Source organism: Synchiropus splendidus, chromosome 1, assembly GCF_027744825.2.
Source record: "Synchiropus splendidus isolate RoL2022-P1 chromosome 1, RoL_Sspl_1.0, whole genome shotgun sequence".
NCBI lineage: Eukaryota > Metazoa > Chordata > Actinopteri > Syngnathiformes > Callionymidae > Synchiropus > Synchiropus splendidus.
The window spans coordinates 61297798-61317436 of record NC_071334.1 but is presented as its reverse complement, the minus strand read 5'-3'; the positions used below and the strand labels follow the sequence as shown (position 1 = coordinate 61317436).

Here is a 19639-nt window from a genome sequence, read left to right as displayed (position 1 = left end):
TACCTTAATAAAGTTCTCTAAAAGGTAGTTGACAGTGACCCATCCGTACGCTCCTTCCTCTTGACCACTCAAAATGGCCGCCCCCTGGTAGCTGAAAGGGTAGGACTGGATTTTGTGACCCACTTCACTTATGATGCGAGCCGTCTCCAGCGGACTTGAGATTCTTGTAAACAGAAGATCAAAGAGGATTTATTTTATAATCTTAGATATATATGCAGCATCTCCCACGCAATAGATCACATTTTTCAAGAGTAATGCTTGCTGTAGAATTTATGCAAACCAATATTTCGGTCACTCCCATTTTCCAAACCTCAACACACACACACACACAGCCACACACACACATGTTAAATTACACTTTTGCACTATTATTTATTTTTTTATTTTTTATTATTTTATTTTATTATTTATTATTATTTTTACTTTGCACTGTTGTTATTGTACTGTTGTTTTATAGTTTATTATTATTATTATAGTGTGCATCTTGTATCGTACAATTCTTTTCTATTTTTCAATTCACCTTGCGTTGTACCGCGTATAACTGCATGTGTGACAAATAAACCTCTTGAAATCTTGAATGTTGAATTCTCTCCACTCATCATCCCCTTATGCACAGGCTTTGAGGTCACATTTCTCACAAAAACAAAACAATCACGACCAGAACTTACTGCAAAAGTCTCATTCCAGCTGTTGCTCCAAGGTACACAGGAGTCACCTGGTGCCTCTCAGTGGGAACGTCCTGCAATGCCTGGTCTAAGCACATCTCCAGACTCTTTCCAGCTCCTCCTGGTTGGCCGGCATAGCTGGAGATTCCTCCCCCTGAGAGGGAATACATGCCACGCTGTTTGCCTGTTTGAGTGAGAGGCCACACACACTTGAGAGCAACTCACCAGCCACATGACATTCACTGTGCTGCGTGACGACGCCGGTGCCGTTGTGCTTGTCAGCGGGCCACTTGTATACGTACAGAGATGTATGTGACGACCCTGCATCCAGGACAATCCCGTACTGCAGACAGGCACAGGGAACATGATACAGCAAGGGCTAACAAAGAAAGTTTCAACTCTGAGGTGAGGGCACGCACAATATAAGGATCAATGATACTGAGGCGACGTGTCTGTGTACTATTTTAGGACTTAGCTAATTCATATGGATGCATGCATTTTCATTCGTTTGACTATTGAAACAAGGCTACGCCAATTGACCAGTGGCGGCACTGGTTGAAATTCTTCATGGCCATACCATGTCATAAAGTTTATCATTTGTCTCTCAATCTCAGACTTAAATATACCTACTATGTCAAACTGAGAACTGAAACCTTCACATCAGTTCAATCTATTGAGAAAGTTCATCACAAAAACCAACAAACATAAAGATGAGCTAGTTGATAATTTCTTCAAACTATATCATCCTCAGTGAGCACTGAAAAAAGAGTTTAATGTTTTTTTAATGGAATACATTTAATACATTTTAGTGCTTTATAATTACACCTGTACACAACCAAGGCCAGAAGTCATCCTTGCACCAGCAGACAAAAATGATAGATTTTAAGTCCCACAGTGGGGAAATTCAACACTCACAATAATAATAATAATAATAATAATAATAATAATAATAATAATAATAATACATAATAATACAAAAAAACACTACTGATAAGGGCTAAGAAAAAACAAGTTTAGGTACAGTGATGTGTCTTCAGTTCCCATTCCCATTTCATGGATAGAGGCTTCTGAGAGAGTTTTCGCCATTGTACTTGTTAGAATGAAACTTTACTGAGCTCTTCAAGTTCAACATTAAGTAAACTACTTCTAAGTGAAGTACTTCTAATTATAGGTCTAATTTATTCTTATTCTTATTCTTATTCTTATTCTTATTCTTATTCTTATTCTTATTCTTATTCTTATTCTTATTCTTATTCTTATTCTTATTCTTATTCTTATTCTTATTCTTCGCTTGCTCAAACACAGAATAATGCATAATGCATTTAGTGTAAATTAAAAATTGTAAACTATTCGGTGAATCAATTTTGGTTGCAGCATTTACATTTATTTGCTCTAGAAGACGCATAACAAAAAGATTGTTACCAAAAAAATGATTATTATTTACAGTATGTTCACAGTTGGACAACATGCAAGTCACGATCTGTGGTTATTAGTGGTTATTCACATTATTCGTAGTGAAGTGTAGTAAAAAAATGTCACAGCTCTCATGGGGTGACAGATTTGCTTACACAGCGACATGTCATCCACACACTAATCCAAAAATATGTGGCCTTACCATGAACCCCGGGGCCTGCTGCAGGTCCTTAGTGGGCACCGTGAGGAGCAGGACGGCCACCAGTCCGAGCACCAGCAGTGCAATAGGGACGACGGGATGAGCCATGCAGTTGCTGCTTTTCTGTGACGCGAAGAGCGAGTTATGTTGGTGGGCTCTCCACTTCACATGCTACCCGCCTCCTGTTTTACATTTCACCCCTGATGTCAACTCTGACTTATAGGCCTGCCTGCCGCTGCCAAGATCCCCTCCCTAGGAAGAGGAAACATCTCCGAGGCGACCGATACCACGAAGGGAAAAATGTGTCAGAGTGGGGTGAGGACAGAAACCTGCTGATCATTCATCGGAGAGTCTCTCAGAATTTAATCCAGAAGAATTGAATTACATCAAACGCATCCATTCATTCACACGGCAGCAGCTGTGGTCCTCATTTTGTGCACCGGACTGGAGACCAGAAGGGCCACTCTGGTGTTCTCTCCAGGATTTGCATGTGAAAGCTGCAGCTTGCAAATCACTGCTCATTTGAAAGTTGAACACGGACATGAAGTCTAACTTTCTTTGTGCACGTACTTTGGTTCTATTTCCCTATTTCTCTGTTAGCACATTGATCATTAGTGAGGAGGGAGTTGCTCTGCATTTGATGTCATCCTTTTCGTTTCGCTGTCTTTTGAATTTTGGCCACATTCCAATCATTTGTATTCAGACTCAACAAGAAACCAAATCCTGGAAAAACGTGCACGAATAGTTACATCTGCCTGGCTTTTATTGTTGCTGTGGTGACACGCCACATTTCTCCACTGTTGGGCAAATACAGAGGTAGCGTGTTGAGGAGGAAACTAAATGACCCCTCAGGGTCATGAAGTTGCTCTAGTTTTTAAAGCCTGTGGAACCTCTTTGATGGCAAAATGTCTTGCAACGTATTGAAAAGTGTGGAACAAAATGAAATACAGAAATAACAGACATAATAACAAAAATCTACATTACACTGACTTTTGCAACATGTGCAAAAAACAAATAAATAAACAACAAATCTAGATGAGCAAACTAAAATAAAAATAGATAGCAACAATTTACATTCCATACCATGTGAAAGAAATAACAATTCTCTTGTCCACACGTCAATCAACAGAGGTCTTTAAAGGATGACAAAGCTGACATCTAGTGGCTTCATGCGGAAGCTACAGCGGCTCTTGCACCTCTATAGTCTTTATTAGAGAGCCTGTTTTAAGAGCGAACATTTCAGCAAGTGAATGAACTGTATTGCATGTAATGTCACCAAATGTATTTGGTGACACTACATGCATTACTGTGTAACCCATCATCGAATTATCATTGGCTCACAGACGCTCAGATGTTCAGTGAGTGTGTTATCGGTGAATAAACACCAAACTAGTGTTATATTGTCGGTCAGTTGTTCATGCAGTTGGATGAACATTTTGATTCCGGTGGCATCAAAGACATGAGGACGATCCCTCTCGGATATTCATGGTCATCACAATGAGAAGATGTGAAGATGTGCAGCAGAATATGCGTGTATACCGCTGTCCCACCACATGAGACAGATGATGCCTCAAAGTTAGGCCGCTATAGTCTCTCACGTCTGTCAGAGCCAGGTCCATAAGTGAGTGAGCGACACCGTGTCAAGTGCCATCAGGACACAGCGTGAACCGGAGCAGATCACCTGCCGCACACCTCAGCATCATTTATAATTTAGAAAGACAGCTACGACTCGACGGCACTCGAATGCAGGATTTCTTGGGGCAAGAAAGCTCTCCAAATGGAGGAGGCACGCGTGTTGTTTTGGAACACTCTTAGCATTAGTCTGATTATGAGTGGGCTGCTTGAGTTCAAGCTCGGATGTTGCTGTCTTATGTGGACGTGGTGCTTCTTCAGCTGCTGCAGGGCAGCCACAATAAGACGTGTATTCACCCTGACAATTTGGGACAACAAAGTAGAGATAAAGACATCTATTCCTAGAAGAGCAGAGGAATGTTTGCGAGGTCTTCTGAGAAAAGAATCAGCAGACAGGAAGGTTCCGCTCTAGTTGTCCAGCTCATTGGTGGGAGGTGTTCTGTTCAGTAGCTAAGATGGAGAGTGTCAACATTAGTGCTGGGACGCAAATGGATAAACATTGCATGACAGACAATGAACTTGAGGTAAAAATAGCTGACTGAACAATTGTTTAACAAGGGAACTAGGGAATTACTTACATTTTTTAGTCATAGATTTCAACGGCTTCTCTGTTGCTGAGGGTCAAAACATTGATCAAGTGTATAACTTTCAACAATATCAATAAATAAATAATGGATGTTAGTGACACAGCCCCCACAACACCTGAAATGAAGGAAAAATAATAATAAAACACATAAATAAAGAAACGTTATTTGAAAGAATTTCAGATCCAAACACCACTATTTCAATATCCATTCGAGATGGAGAACAAAAGAAAAATTTTCTTTGATTTATGTTAAAAAAAAATCACGACAAGCATTGGAAAAAAAAGTTTGAGGATTTTGGACAGCTGTCTACGAAGTCAAAACAAAAGTGGACACAATAATGTTGAGAATTTCCCACACTTGATCTGTCACCAAAATCTGTGAAAAACAAAATTTAAAAATACAAGATAAATTTGGGCAATAAAAAAAGCAATGCAATGTTTGTCATGGCTCTTTAAGTATATTTTATTTACAGATATATGTATAAACAGGAGAATTCAGTCGAAATATTTGTACTGGAAAAGTAAGAAAACATCTCATCATTGAGGTTGTGTGACTATGTGTGGTCCAAAACACTTAGAATGCGCTTTTCTCCAGATACCTCCGTAGCTGTCCTACTTCATAATAAAGTCAAGACTATCCCCCTTAATTTCCTTCCTTCCGACTCAATTCTCTCTTTGCTAATTAAAACCCTGCTCCATCTTTTCATCTGTCCTCGCTTCCTTTGCCTACAGCATCGATTAGTGTCAGTAATAAGCGTGAGTGTGTGGCTGTGCGTGTGTAACTTCAGGACATTCTCCGCTGCAGTCATGAACACAAGTGCCTTGCTCATCGAACCAAATCTCACTTTCCAGGATGGAATTTACATTGGATCCAAGGGCTTTTAAACAAATGACAGAAAGAAATGAAAAGCACAAATATCAACGTAAGCATGCAGTGGCCATCTTCTTTTTGGTTTACAGTCCAATAACAGAACATATTCAACCAGGAAGTGATGTAACAGTGAGTTTTTGGGGACCCCTCTCTATAAAGTGCACCAGGAAAGACGTGATCATCTGTCAACCGGCGGCAGTGGTTTCTCGACCCCAGTGAATGGGAAATGGCCTGTTTTCGCATCTAACCAAGACCTGCACACCAGCTCGCAGGCTGAGCTACCAAATTCAATCGGCTGCTTTTGTGCAAAAATGTTTTTTCTTTCTTTTTACACAAAAAGCCGAATGCTGGTTGGGTGAAAAACCTGGCCCTTTGATGCAACCCCTTTTAGAGAGTGGAGAGGAGAAAGACCGGCGCCGTGACTGGAGAGAGGAAGAGGGAGAGGACGGTCCCCAAACATGGCTTCAGGCTGAGTGACGCAACGTCATCACTTCGGTTTCATCCTATTCAAATGAAACTAACCACAATTGCGGTGTCTAGACTGTCGTTTTAAAAAATGTCAAGTATAAACAATGTCATTCAGATAAAGCTCGGGTCTATGTACAAACATGCCTCTTGTCAGCATTAAATGGGATTTCATCGCGGCACCGTCTTTGGTGCGTCCAAGAAACAAACCCAGCGATTCAGCCAAAACATAGTCTACAGCGCTGAAGCGGTTGTGCTGCAGTTGGAAACACCACACATTTGCTTTAAGCTCCGGTCTTAATGCCAAGTACACTGAAAAAAGACTTGTGATCATTTAATTACAAAGGATTACAAGATAATCCCCAATAATCCGTTGAGAGAGTGAAGACAATGAATGGTTCAACTCTTTCTTTACACTGTACTACCTATTTACCTACAGTACCTTAGCAATAGCCTCCCTCTCAGTATCGCTACTATCGCTATGACTCGCTACGTCCCACTGTTTTCCTGTCTACTTTTCACCTCAGTGATAGCTGTAATTGAGTCTACTGATATTATTACATGAGCTCAATGGTATAATGTCTAAACAGCTATTTGTGGACAGCGGTAGGCATTCGACCCTTTGGGAGGTTCTTTATGAGAGTCATGTTCGCAAGCTGTTAACACTAGTGGTAGAACTGGACCAATCTCTCGTGATGACTGGGCATCACATGGGCCTCCCTTTGTTCAGTGGATCTGCTCAGAATCTTTATGGGTCCATCGCCTGGAGAGGGTTCGATATTTTCCTCTGGATTGGTGCCACCAAAATCTCTTTTTGTTGACAGTGGAGTTCAATAAAAGTGAGCTCTCCAATGACTCAGGACGTATTTCAATTCTGTTATGAAACCTATAATGAAATGGAGTTGTCCTGTATTTAGAAACAAAGTAACATGTTCGGCGCTGAGCTGAAAGAAGACACACTTTATCAGGGCGTTTCACCTGGCGTGGGTGAAAGCAGTGGGTGTCTTCACGGAGTTGGCAACCCTAGTCTATAACTCAGGTTTGAGGTTCTAAACTTCCTTCTTCCCAGATAGGAAGTGTGAAGCTCCAGTATCTTTGGAGGGATAATGCACGAGCTGATCGGGGGATCACAAGGATTTGATATGGATATACCAAGGTACCAATATCAAGCCGAAACATAAGGATGTCTATTTACCAAATAGGTCTTCATGGAAGGGTGGGAGGCTCAAAGCGAAATGCTGCCTCTTTGCATTGTGAGAATGTCCCAGTTCAGACCCAAAACATGCCACAGAGTTTGTCTCCGGGTTGTCCTGTGAATGCGTCAGCGTTGGCGTAAGTCGTACTCTATGATTCTGCTGCTTCCGCTTTGAGCAGACGCGACTGGATGGATTATATAACCTTCCCTTTTTTCAGTGTACTGACACCAAAACTAGCCCATTACGTAAAGTTGAAGCTGTACATCTGATCATGAACTACAAACATTGCTCTAAAACAAATCCAATGTAGTTAAGGAACTAGTCGCATATGTGAGTGTGCATGCTCAGGGGCCCTACAAACATCTACTGCCAGGTACTCATGGGTTTTTCAACAAGTAAAAGGTGCAATTACAGCGTTTCCATTTCTCCAGCAGGCGTTCCAAAACTTTGTTGGCAGGCAGTGAAATGAAAACTTCAGGCATCAAGGGAACTTCAGGTGATGGGTATCCTCCCGTTCCTAGTTGTTTCCTCTCTCCTCGCGGAGCTGCCGCTCCCCTACACCACGGTGCTGACAGACGGGTCCGACAGGTTGAGTTGGCCCGTGATGTCAGTGGGTGGGTACTGCTGCAGAGGTGAACACAGATAGAGGGGGAGAAGGCAGGGGGGCACAGAACAGCGTGTCAGTTTTGAACCAAAGCAGCTTCGACAAACTCTTAATTATTCCTAGAGGACACTAAAGCGTCTGAGAGAGCGGGGGGGTCAGCAGGGGTCTCTAGCCCCTCTCAGGCACTGCAGTGATTCGCCAGGGCCTCATTACAGTGAGCTGTGCCTGAGGTGGGCTAGATGCAAGCGGACGTAAGAATCCAGAGTTGAAACAAAAGCACATTTGAATTTTCTAGCGTTGTAACATGGCAAGGGTGACAACGTCCTGCCAATATTCAAGTGGGCAGCGTGTTTATCTCCCCACAGTCATTTGTATGCATACAGGGAGGCGGCCTTTCTAATTTTAGCAGCTCACAAAGACGAGATATCAAAGTGCTATTGCGTGGGACTCTTACATCCAGGGCCCACTTTGCAGCGCTTCTTTTTTAATCTGAGTGGGTTGAGTTACAAGCGTCTACTGTGCTACAGGGGAAAGAATCTAGTTTTCATGCAGGTGAGCAGTTTCTATGGCAACTGAGATTTTGCTTGCTCGGCAAAGTCTTGTGACAGGGAGGAATAGTACAAAGCTGATAAAAGTGGACACACGAAATGATTAGGATTACTCACTCCGGTTGCACATAAACAGGACACTCAATTAAATAAATGGTTTAAATTAAAAAGTTATTTCTCATGGTGAGGCTCACTGATCGCAGAACCAGCATCAAGATTTTCCTTGGTTTGGTGGTAACTTTTGACACTGACCCTTGTGGCATTTTGGGCCCATTCAAGGAAACCACCTGATCATTTGAGGAGAAAACCGGTGCAGGACAAAAGAAGATTTTAATTCTACTGATATTTCAGTTTCTTGAAAGGAAAGGGAATTAGACTGCTTCATCTTAAGAAAAAAAATGATATTTCAAAATCCATTACAGTTCACTGTCCTTTTGTTTGCTTTACCTGATGGTTAAAACATTAGGGGGAAACTGAACAGTTATTGCTGCGGCCCCTCTGTAGCCAGCCAATAGCTCAGACTGGCTAATGTTATGATGCGTATCAGGGTGGACCAGTAGAACTGAGACACTTGGATGGACCAAAAAATAGGAACAGCTTCTTGTCACTTCTTAATACGTCAGCACAACCACTTTCTCTTCGACTGGTACTACATCTATGACAGTAATTGCATGCGTTCAGAGGGAGAGAGGAGCAGTGTGGCATGTGGGTGAGGGACACTGACACTTAAGTCCATTTATATCCATTCATGTAAAAAAAGAACATTGATATAAAATCAAAATAAAGGTCAAAGACTGAGGGATGGGTTTGTTGCATGTTTTTTTTTCTTGCAAAGCAGCACCCAACAATATGTGCCTGCTATTCATCTTATCAATAGATATCTAGAGACAAATCTCCATGGGAGAGTCGAGAGGTAATTTTGCAGAAAACATTCATAAGAAATTATTCTTGTCTCCATAATGGTCAAGTATTGAAGTTTGGTCAGTTGTTCTATTATGACACCCGTTTTAGAGAGGCTGAGTTATTCAGTATAGTTAGCGTAGTCATAGAAAATGAGGTGATGATATACTGTATATAAAATGTAGAAGCAGTTGCCTTTTGCTTTTGGAAAGCCATAGAATTTATGTTAACCTGCTGCAAAATCAATAACTCAGCTCCTCCGAAACAAACATGCTAGTATCATAGATTATAAACCTCTGATCGTATTCAATAGCTGACAAACTAGGAGAAAGAATATGCCGAAAACTACCAACACAAAAGAGAATATAGAGGAAGACAAGAGAACAAGTAAAAGACACACAAAGTATTTGTAAGAGTAACTGCTATCTTTAGCTCAGGGCACCATTATACCTTCAAACAACTTTCAAATTTCATTAAAGTTTTGTCGCCCAGTGACCGGCGATGACCGGTCAAACAGCTGGTCACTTCGTGGAGCACAGATTCTTGACAAGAGTGGGCTGAATTGGGTCGACAAAAGCTGACACTCTGTCTGTGTTGCAACGGCAAAGTCTCTCGGAGACTGGGGATGTGATTGCTCCCAAAAAAATATTTGCTTTGCGGCACAGACAGAGTGTCAGTTGGTACATTAAACAACACCAGAAGAGTCCTCGCCACCTGGAAGTAGCCCCTGCGAAAAGGCATGCACAGTTACAACACTGAAAATAAATTAATCATGACAACAAAAAAGGAAAACAGTAAACAGATTCATAAAAATTCATGAGTGTTATATTGAATTGTTGAAAGAAAAACGAGAAATAAATGAATAAAGATTTATTTTCTTCCCAGAACTTGTCGTCGACCTTGGAAATGAATAAAAATGGCAACATCACATGCTCTTCCAAACAAAAGGCAACAGTGGTTAAAAATCCAGAGCAAAGAAAAGGTGATTAGAAGAAAGGATCAAGCAGTTAAGAACAACGACGGAGACGCTCATGTACAGGACACGCACATCACAACAGTGGCAGGGACGAGAAGTCTGCATCCAGGCCAGAGGCGAGATAGAGGAGCAGCCCAAGACAACACACCACAGGCAGACTGCTTGCTGTTTTCGCCCATCTCCATCCCCAGGAGCCTTAATTCCAACCGCTAAGTTCTAGTCTCAAGCCCAGCACCTGGTCTGACCTGCCTTGACGGAGGTAGATAACTATTATGGTCATGGCTGATCAATGGTGAACAGACAGACACGTGGCGGCGGGCGCGGAGCCATGAGGAAAAATGGGTGACGCATGGCGCTCTCTTGAATGTGGCGATGTCGGCAGAAAGGACAGAATAGTAGAGACAGAAGATGAGGAGAAACAAGGGAAGATTTTGCTTCTTCATCTCCTTACCGTGTCTTTGGAGGACCTACGTCTCTTGATGCTGGAGGCCAGGGTGGTACTGATGGACCTAAAAGAGGCTTTCTTTTTGGGGTCGGGCTCTGCTCTACCACTTTTCCTATCCTAAAATGAATATATGTGGACACATTATTCATATTCTCTGGCTGGGATTATTTCTTTTTTTTTTTTTTTTTCCTTCTTTACCCCCTCCCCCACACCACCACCCCATTGATCCACCTTTCTACTTGAGAGGGAGGGTTTGTGTGAGGACGATTTGGGTAAGAAAAATGAATAACGTGGAAGACAGAAAGACGTAAAGCCTGTTAGATGCAAGTGGACATCGCCTGCTGACTTTGACAAGAGAACTCTCCTCTACTGGAACTGCACAAGATGGGGCAGTGGCTCCCCGGGCTCCTACAAATGCATTGAAATGAGTGATGGCTAGTTAGAATGTCAGTGGCAGTGATTCCTAATTTAGATCCATATATAAAGCATAAACAGAAAACGTTCCTTGAAATCAAAACACAGAGCACAAAGACTACTCGAGATGGACATTATATGGATGTCGAATAAAAGAGCAAACCCTGTCATTGACGGTTGGCAGGCCAATTCCCCTCCCTCATACAATCAAGGCTACTCTCAGCATAACAACTGGGTGTCAGTGTGTGAAAAATAAAACCTCATATTAAGGTATTCTTACATCCTGAGTCTCTAGTGAGGAAGAGGGCTGCATAGGGGAGAAAAGAAAAAAATAAATAAATGTCCGTTCACTTGTTATTGACTTAAAATAAGTGATATCCTTATGCAGAAGAACTAAAAAGGGCGATTTTTTTTTAATGCTAGCAAAGCAAACAATCACATTCAAAGCCAGGCAGGTGTGTCAGAAGTCATATCGAAGAAGGAAAACAATAGCGACAAAGGTGGTAAAAACTGAAGCCCATTGAAGTCATTATACATTGGAGTATAATGGAAATTCACCCCACACACAGGAAGAGGATGGAATGTAGTCTATCTGTTAAAAAAAAGGCAAATAAATCGGAAAGAATGCCGGAGCATTCGAAATGATCTATTAAAAAGCGCTTATGTGGATGGGGCTAAATGAAAGGAGGAGTGTGAGTCATAGGGGAAAGGGAGGGGGGCAGGGCAGTGTGGTGTGAATTTCAACATGCGAAAACATTATGAGAGAAACAAAAAGGGAGAAAAGAGAGGATAAAGAAAGCGGGGAAAACGTAAAAGTGTCGGCCAGCTGTGGCCCAGCAGTACATCCTTGTTCATCAGGACCCATGTCTAGGCCCATTCAGGGCACATTTGCACCACCAGAACTTTTTTGTCGACCCCCTGATGCCAGGACATCAGGTGGTGAGCAGACGCGGGGTGGAGGTGCACGCTGGCAGGAGGAGTAATTGCTTGTGTGCGGGGAAATAATGGCATTAATGTTTTTGTCCTGTTGGGAGATGACATCTGGTTAGACAATGAGAAAGAGCAGTCCGAGCGCCCGTGCCAGGCGATCGGGGGGAACTCAGGGCTCACTCACAGCTGTAGCGTGAATCCCTCACTCCGTTCGTGTGTGTGGGTTGAGGCCTGATGAGATGCTGCGTGTGCACAGTCATGCAGTGCATGCTGGACCGCGAGATGAAGCGCAGCATGAGGCTCGCTCAGTGTTGCAGCAGTCGACGCTGAAGCGAGCTGCCGCAATGCATAGTCATCATCGTGGGCATCATCACGCAACGGAATTTCAGAGTGTTCATTTTTGTCTCAATCAGTTCAATTGTGTGTGACAGTGCACTTCTGACGATCATTTCTTTACAATGTTCTTGAAGACAAAAATGTGCAGCCACCGAGGGAAGTCGCTGTCCAAAGGTTGTCGGAGAAAAAAAGTCGAAAGATAATTCAATATAATGTCAGGAGGAAATCTGCTGCTGGAAACTGCAATGTGTCAATATGGAAGAAATAAATACACTAAGAAGATTCTTTTTTTTTGCAGCAAAATTATTTCTCAATAGACTCTGTTGCAATATGTTGGAATGGTTAACAGTTTATTTTCCCTTGTGCATTTATTTATTTGTTTAATTATTAATTCTTTATACTACATCTGCACTTATCTATTTCATGTATATTTGTGTCCATATGCATAAATGCACACCTTTTATTTACTCAAACATCCAGTCAATGTAATACACAATATTATACTTATAACTTATTATTATATCTTATTTTCTTCACATATTGCATATAGAAATTCAATTTAATATTTGTTTCCATTTTTAAATTTTAAACTATTGTGGTGAAGGTAGCCAATATTTTCAGCTGTACAAAAATATGTGACTTTGTCATAATAACTAAATAGTGTAAACATCGGTGGATGAGATGAAATGAGAATAAGAATAAGAATAAATAAGAATATCTGCTGATGTATTACTACTCAGCAAAGGAGATAAATTTAATTTGTAGGTCAGTAACTGCATTTATAAGCGATCTTAACTGAGCCCTTTTTTATTTGAGGCAGGAGAGGACTTGTTCTGAAATGCATGGACCACGTCCATCTGACTGTCGTATCCGTGAACGCTGCATATTCAAGGCAACAACATTGTAAGTCGCAGGAATGGATATCATTTGCTGAATGAGGTCAGAAGTGCATGTCGTAATTGTTCACAGCTCTGTATAGATAAAGCGCTTCACATCCACCGGGGGCAAAATAAGCACATTGTTACATACAAACACCACAAGCAGTCAGAATGATGCCAACAATAGTTCAGGTCTCACTGCACGCTGTACTGAGGAAGGAGACGGTCACATAAACTGTGATCTTTTCCATCGTGCCGGTTCTGCGTCCTACATAGCCAGTGTGTCATCATGAATTTGTGAAAATTAGATCACAACGAGTGATCACACAGCACCCAAACAAAATGAATAATATCACATCCATGCAGAAAAAATTGTATTAGCTCAACCTCTTGGGCTCCAAGCATGAGCCCGCAACAGTTCGAAAGGGCAATTTTGATTGTCGGCTTCTGCTCCGAGGCTCACAGTGATGCGCATGCATGAGCCGTCCTGGTTCAGCAGGGCAGAAGATTCAAACACGGGGCTTGAATTTTATGGATTTTCACACAGCATGGTGTGTCCCTCTCCTTTCCCAGGGGTTTGACTCCCCTCCCCCGATCCCTCATGCGTTCGCCAGCTTCCTGCACCTCACAGACGTACATCCATCTGAGCACACGCACGACATCGTCGATGGCAAACACTCTCAGGAGTACATCGATTAGCTCACAGGCACTTGCGATTATTTGATACTGTACCTTTTACCAATCACGGCCAACACATAGCCTTTCTTTTTCATAAAAAAATCAGACACCTTGTTTTGGTTTTTGGCATGCCATCCCAAAACTCTCTTATTCATAACTCCAATTCAATGGAAACGCAGGTAAAATGAGCACACATCATCAATAATATCTTTTCATTGCAGCTGCAATGCATTGTGGCAGATCCATACAAATATTTGGAAACTATATTCAATAAAGTGAGATACAGACAATGTGGGTTTCATTTGGGGGCATCGCTGTAAATCCTGTTCTAGTCAAACAAAGAAAGGGAAGGTTGTTTTCGTGTCTGTGGTTTTGGAAATTTGAAACAATAAGCATGCACACGCAAGATTTGTTCGACCGTGTTTGAATTTTGGACACTAGGTGGAAGCAGGAAACAGTGTGCGCTGTTGTGTTACAGCTAGTAGAATGAACTTAGAATGAAGGACATTGATCTTCATTATCACGCTCTAGTTGGTTTGTTTGCTTGTTGTCAGTGGGTCTGCATGGTTGAAAAACAAAATCAATTATCAAATCATTTGCACTGCGCCGATGTCACACCATGCTATTGTTGTCACTGTCAACGTCTCTAGGTTGATGCAGCAACTCCTATTTTCATGGGGTGATCGATCGAGAAGGAAACAAAACAAGGATGTTTGCAGTTTAGATTTTTTTGGCCTTCCTGGGGACTCTTGGTTTTCACCACTGGTGAGAAAAAAACAAAATGGACCCAATCCCTGGGCCCGTCCTTGAGGGTGAAGGATCATGGACTTTGGTCCTACCTGTAGGTTCTTCCTCCAGACATTGACGGCCGCAAAGGCCAGCTGCATCTGCTTCCTGCGGGCGTCTTTGTGTCGCTTGTAGGCGATCTCGATAAAGATGAGGAAGATCCCGGCTGCTATGCCTCCAGCCACCAGCATGAAGACTCCTGTGAGAGTGGGACACATCACATGTGACTTACTTGTCTACGACTTGTAGTCCCAAGCACCAGCGTTCGAGCCACGTTTTTTTTGAAAGGTAACCGCACAAAGCCACAGCACAAGATACCGTACAGCACATTTCCACTGAGCACCCACGCGACACTAAAACAACAAATGTGTAAAGGTATTGGACAAAAAAGCGCTACAGTACCTTACCACTGCAGTTTTTGTCCAATCACTTTTTAATGGTTTCTCTACGCCTTAAGGACCATACCTGCCATGTTTTCAAAGGTGAGTGTGGCTGGGGCATTGCTCCTTGAGTCACACTCCTGGTATCTCACCCAGGTTTTATCTAGGTCTTCCATGAAGCCGTTCTCATGAGAACTGCAAGGGGTTGGAGTGATAGAAAGAGAGGTGGCAAAGTTAATATACCGCAAGTACGTCGAAGTCACTCAGCCGCTTACTCCCAGCAACATAAAATTCTTGACAGACAACGAATGGAAAGACACAAACTGACAGACAGACAGACAATGGGCAGGAGGGGATATAAAGACAGAAATGTTACATAAGGCAATGCATTGAATGGCAGTGCGTGTCCATCGTGACTGTGAAATGAAATTGGTCAGAAACAAAAAAAAAAGTCGTACGAGTAATGCAGCTTTGGCTGGGACAGACCTGAGAATGGCCAGGGACACATTCTGTTTCCAGGGGCTGTCCTTGCGCATGCCTATGCCAAAGCCCGAACGGAAAAACAGCTCTCCCGTGGTCACCAGGTCGCACTTCTGCGAGGCTTCAAACTCCAGCACCGCAGAGTCCCAGATGAAAGCATGCAGCTTGCTGTGGGGGGGAGGGGCAGGGAGGAAGGAGGAGGAAGGAGGGAGGAGGAGGAGGAGGGGAAGGAGGGGGTTACGGTGCAACAGTACAATGATTTACATACACATTTACGGCTCCCACCCGGCTCTCTCTCGCTCTCTCTCGCACACCAGACAGTATGTGTCATTCAGCGATTACCAGCAATCTCTACGGCTGCTTATGGGTCAAATGAAATCCAAAGCCAGATGGGTGAGGGCACGTCATCTCAAAGATGTTCGCCTTGGTACAACCTGAAAAAGGGTGCTCCTCCACTCAGTGTTAGCTCGAGCTCACCAGCGCTTTTTTAACACCGTCTTCTGATGTCTCCCAGTTCTTGGCGATGGGCCTGGATCAGACCAAAGGCAGCAGTAAATCCTGCTGCCTCCACCTGGTCCAGAGGTCCATGTCCACCTCCCCCTCCCCACCCTCCCTGATTCGGTTTGCCTGACAGGTTGGACAGCCGGCCGACTCAACCGCTGGTCGGCCCGGCTTGGCCGAGACTCACTTGTCACGCACAGCCTGGATGGCTTCGGCGGCACTCTCATAGTTGTGCTTCTCCATGTGCCGGTACATTGTACTAAGCTCCACCTGCCGCCGGAAGTAGATGTCCACCGAGCTCTGCTTCACCGTGGCGTATATGAACTTGTCAGATGGGTTTCTTAGCTGAAAAAGAAAGGAGGAAGAATGGATATGCATGTGATGCCACAAGGAGTCCGGCATGCCTGCATACACACCCGAGGGTCATTGATGCCGGTGATGCGCTCCTCAGGCCGGTCCAACACCAGGAAGGCAGCCAGGTTGGCAGTATAAGAGGCCACAATGATCATGGCAAAGCCAGCCCACACCATACCCAAGATTCTCGCTGAGAAGCTGCGCGGCGCACCTGTGTGGTGTCAAATGACTATTTACTAACATTCTTGATGAGCTGTCTATTCAGGAGATGCCACACAGAGATCACTGACAATCCCTGAGCCACCCAACGCCACTGTCTTTTCCGCTCCTCTTCAATCACCCATTCATATTTTCCACAAACAGCGAAAACAAATAATGCTCATTAACACCTCCGGCAATGTCACCCGCGACACCCGGTAATAGCAATCACTAATAACAAGACAGACACTTCAGAACGGCTAAGATAAGAGGCAAAGCTATCAAAGCTCTTTGCTTATTATGACAAAAATGACTTTAAAGGAAATAGTTTGTCGCCATTAAAGCAGAGCTGCACAGAAAGAAGGGACACGGAGCAATGTCGAGCTACACCGAGACCAAAGAACGGAACAAAGCTTGCTTTTCAGTGACGTAGTTGAGAGATGCTCATGAATGGTTGTCTCATGGATGATGGCCTCCTCTTGTTAAGGTCCAAGACAGTCTCAGTTGTGACAGCATGAGTGACCTCTGCCAGAACAAGGGCTTTGTTCCTTTCTCAAGACAGCAGTTCAAAAGAAAAGACACCCTTCAATACACGTGTGTGCTGAATGGGATGTTAGGAGATTCTAACTCATATTTATTGTGAACATACTAGTGTTGAAAATCCCCCCATTAAAATTCAACTCAGCTATGGGGCCTTATTATTTAGTCAAAGGTGTGAAAGGGGATTTGTGGGGTTGGGAGTTGGGTCTTCCGAGGAAGGCACATTGACTCGACCTGTTTCCTTGGTCAGGGGCTCATCAAAATGTCTCAAAGCACAGTTACACAGGGGGTTGGCTGGTGTCGTGGAGCACTTCTTCCAGTGTGACACATCATCACTTGTGTACCTTGAGTTCATAGGGGGTTGCAGCCACTGACCACAAAACACCCTCAGGAGGACGACCTGCCACAGGTTGATCAGACCTGGGTGTGTGTCACACTGCAAGCTGCTTGACCAGCCCATATGGTGTCCGCCCACTTCATCCACAGCCAATGGCAGCCTCCCCCAGCAGTGTCTGCAAGTTCCTTGACGGTCTTCATCGATGCTTATCCTCTAACTTCTTCCTTCAGTAGTCCTATAGTAGAGCGTGGTACAAAGCCTTCACAGGACACACTAATGCTCTCCAGCCCTGTTGCTCTGCTTCCGCTGTCAGGTCTGTATATCTAAGCTTCATCATTTCGTATGTGTCGTTGACTACTTCTTTCCATGGAACTGTCAAAAATTCTGTCTGCAAGATTTGGACCAAAAGACCAGGTGTTTGTGCGGGTTGGTACCTGTGGTACCAGGTGGACAGGTGAGTCTTTGACCAATGTCCACCTGTACTGTATTTCTCAATTCCTGGAAGCATTTAGTGGGCATACTTATGGAGATGCTGCCCTGGCTGTCTGTTTTTCGCCCTCCCGCATGAAGGTTCTTGGTATCCACCTGGTGGTTTGGGTTTCTAGTGGCATGGTCTCTCGCCCTCTAGTGCTGCTGCCAAGCATTTTAAGTGTATCTGCAAATGTGTGTGAGTCAAGTGTGTGAGTATGCTGACCCAGTATATGAGAAAAGAAAGATGGCCTTCAACTCTTTCCTGTGCATGTCTTGGGGGGAACCAAAACTCCCTTCTCTCACATATGATGCTCTGATGACAGTGAGAAGATGCTGTTCTCAACCAACCGAGCCACACTATTTAGCTCCATCCACACTTCCTTCTGTCAATGCAGTAGTAACAATCATGTGATCATATTTTGCTATGACCACTCTCAACCATCATCTCCTGGTGCCCCTTGTCTCACCTTCTCCAATACCAGAGTTCAGCAACACTCCCCAGGAGAACCACATAGCAGATGACAAGGTGAGGGCGTCCTCTTCTTCTTCTTCACTGTTTACTTTAAATCTTCCAAATGGGCTGGAGGGAAATAATGACAGATTTGGAGAAGATGCAATGATAACATGTGAAGGCAAAGGGAAAGAAAAGTGAGGGTTGCCAGTAAGATAGAACATATGAAGGCAGAAGTTGGCGATGGGATGGTTGTGGTGGAATCATCACCTCTATCTGGCTCACAGTCTACACAAGTATGCAACACTGCAACTGATTTGCTGATAAGTGCAAGACAAACAATGACACACAGGGGAGCCCTGGTACCTGAACCGGTCTAGAAGGTAAAGCATCACCGCCACCACATGCACGGAAAGACCCACCAACAGCCACAGCGTGCTTTGGAAAGGCTGCATGAATGAGTCCAGTGTACTGCGAGGGATTTCCTGGAAAAACACATTGTTGTCAGATCTATCATTCATAACAATAGTTTTTATTATGCCCACTCTAACCACTGCAGCATTCATTGACTGCACTGTGATTGGTTAACTACAGTGTAATTCCGAAAGTATACAATGTGTATTTGTGTGTGGCTGCTGAAATCACACACTTTCGGATCAAATAGTTTTTGTACTCTTTAAAAATCCACTCAGAACTTCAATATATACATCAGTAGTAGTACTACTTATATAACTACTGCCACTGATATAATAATAAAAGAAAAAATCAAAATGAAATAAAAGACACGATGTCAGGTATGTCACTTCTTGACTAGTGTTATTGCCCTGCTATATTCCCGTGATTATATTGTCTTTTTGAATATTGAATTTCTGTGAATCATAAACCTGAAAACTACATACCTTTTTAACTAGGATGGTGAGACCTTGATATTTAAAGGGTTTGGAGAACTCAATGTACTGTGCTCGCTCATTGTTGATTGTCAGCGGAGCCACGATCATGTCAGCCAGGCCACCCAGGAGTTCTCCCATCATGCCGTTCCACTCTTTCTTGTTGCTGTTGTTTACCTGTTGGCACAGTATGATGATGTCAGGATCAAGTAAAAGCACAGTAATGTTCACATACAGGTCAGAGAATTCAAACTTATACCATTGCACCATATTCCAATTGCGTGTCGAATCATTTCATGCTCACAAACTCCATGTGAACTTACTACCACTCACTACTATCTGCCAAAATAACACGGTGGATGGCAGAGAAGACGTGAGGGGGCCAGACAACATTGTACACCCTTCATGTTCCTCCTTAAGAGTCTCTTTTAAAAGGCGTATTCCTGCTCCATGGATGATGTGGGAGCACTGACACAGCGAGTCACACAGCTGAAAACGCAGCTCAATGGAGAAAATCC

General features: G+C 43.4%; 2 protein-coding genes across 9 annotated transcripts in view; both read right to left on the bottom strand.

Moving 5' to 3' along the window:
- The window catches only part of entpd2b (ectonucleoside triphosphate diphosphohydrolase 2b), a 7381-nt gene extending 3935 nt beyond the window's left edge, over nucleotides 1-3446 (bottom strand). The window contains exons 1-4 of the mRNA XM_053855313.1: nucleotides 2281-3446; nucleotides 891-1008; nucleotides 669-819; nucleotides 4-163 (exon numbers count right to left, since the gene is read on the bottom strand). Coding sequence (XP_053711288.1) covers nucleotides 4-163; nucleotides 669-819; nucleotides 891-1008; nucleotides 2281-2385 — 534 coding nt within the window. The 5' untranslated portion in view covers nucleotides 2386-3446. The remainder of the gene's footprint in view (nucleotides 1-3; nucleotides 164-668; nucleotides 820-890; nucleotides 1009-2280) is intronic.
- A 1500-nt stretch (nucleotides 3447-4946) lies between these two features.
- grin1a (glutamate receptor, ionotropic, N-methyl D-aspartate 1a) overlaps nucleotides 4947-19639 on the bottom strand; it is a 31408-nt gene continuing 16715 nt past the window's right edge. For 2 of the 8 annotated variants that reach the window (XM_053855252.1, XM_053855270.1), the window contains 11 exons: nucleotides 19134-19298; nucleotides 18601-18719; nucleotides 18251-18363; nucleotides 16300-16448; nucleotides 16071-16228; nucleotides 15389-15550; nucleotides 14988-15097; nucleotides 14576-14721; nucleotides 11195-11221; nucleotides 10507-10617; nucleotides 4949-7651 (listed from right to left, as the gene is read on the bottom strand). In XM_053855252.1, the coding sequence (XP_053711227.1) occupies nucleotides 7583-7651; nucleotides 10507-10617; nucleotides 11195-11221; nucleotides 14576-14721; nucleotides 14988-15097; nucleotides 15389-15550; nucleotides 16071-16228; nucleotides 16300-16448; nucleotides 18251-18363; nucleotides 18601-18719; nucleotides 19134-19298 (1329 nt within the window). In that variant the 3' untranslated portion in view covers nucleotides 4949-7582. Of the gene's footprint in view, nucleotides 7652-10506; nucleotides 10618-11194; nucleotides 11222-14575; nucleotides 14722-14987; nucleotides 15098-15388; nucleotides 15551-16070; nucleotides 16229-16299; nucleotides 16449-18250; nucleotides 18364-18600; nucleotides 18720-19133; nucleotides 19299-19639 lie in introns of all 8 variants that reach the window. The other 6 variants (XM_053855242.1, XM_053855261.1, XM_053855278.1 and 3 more) reach the window with 6 other exon arrangements.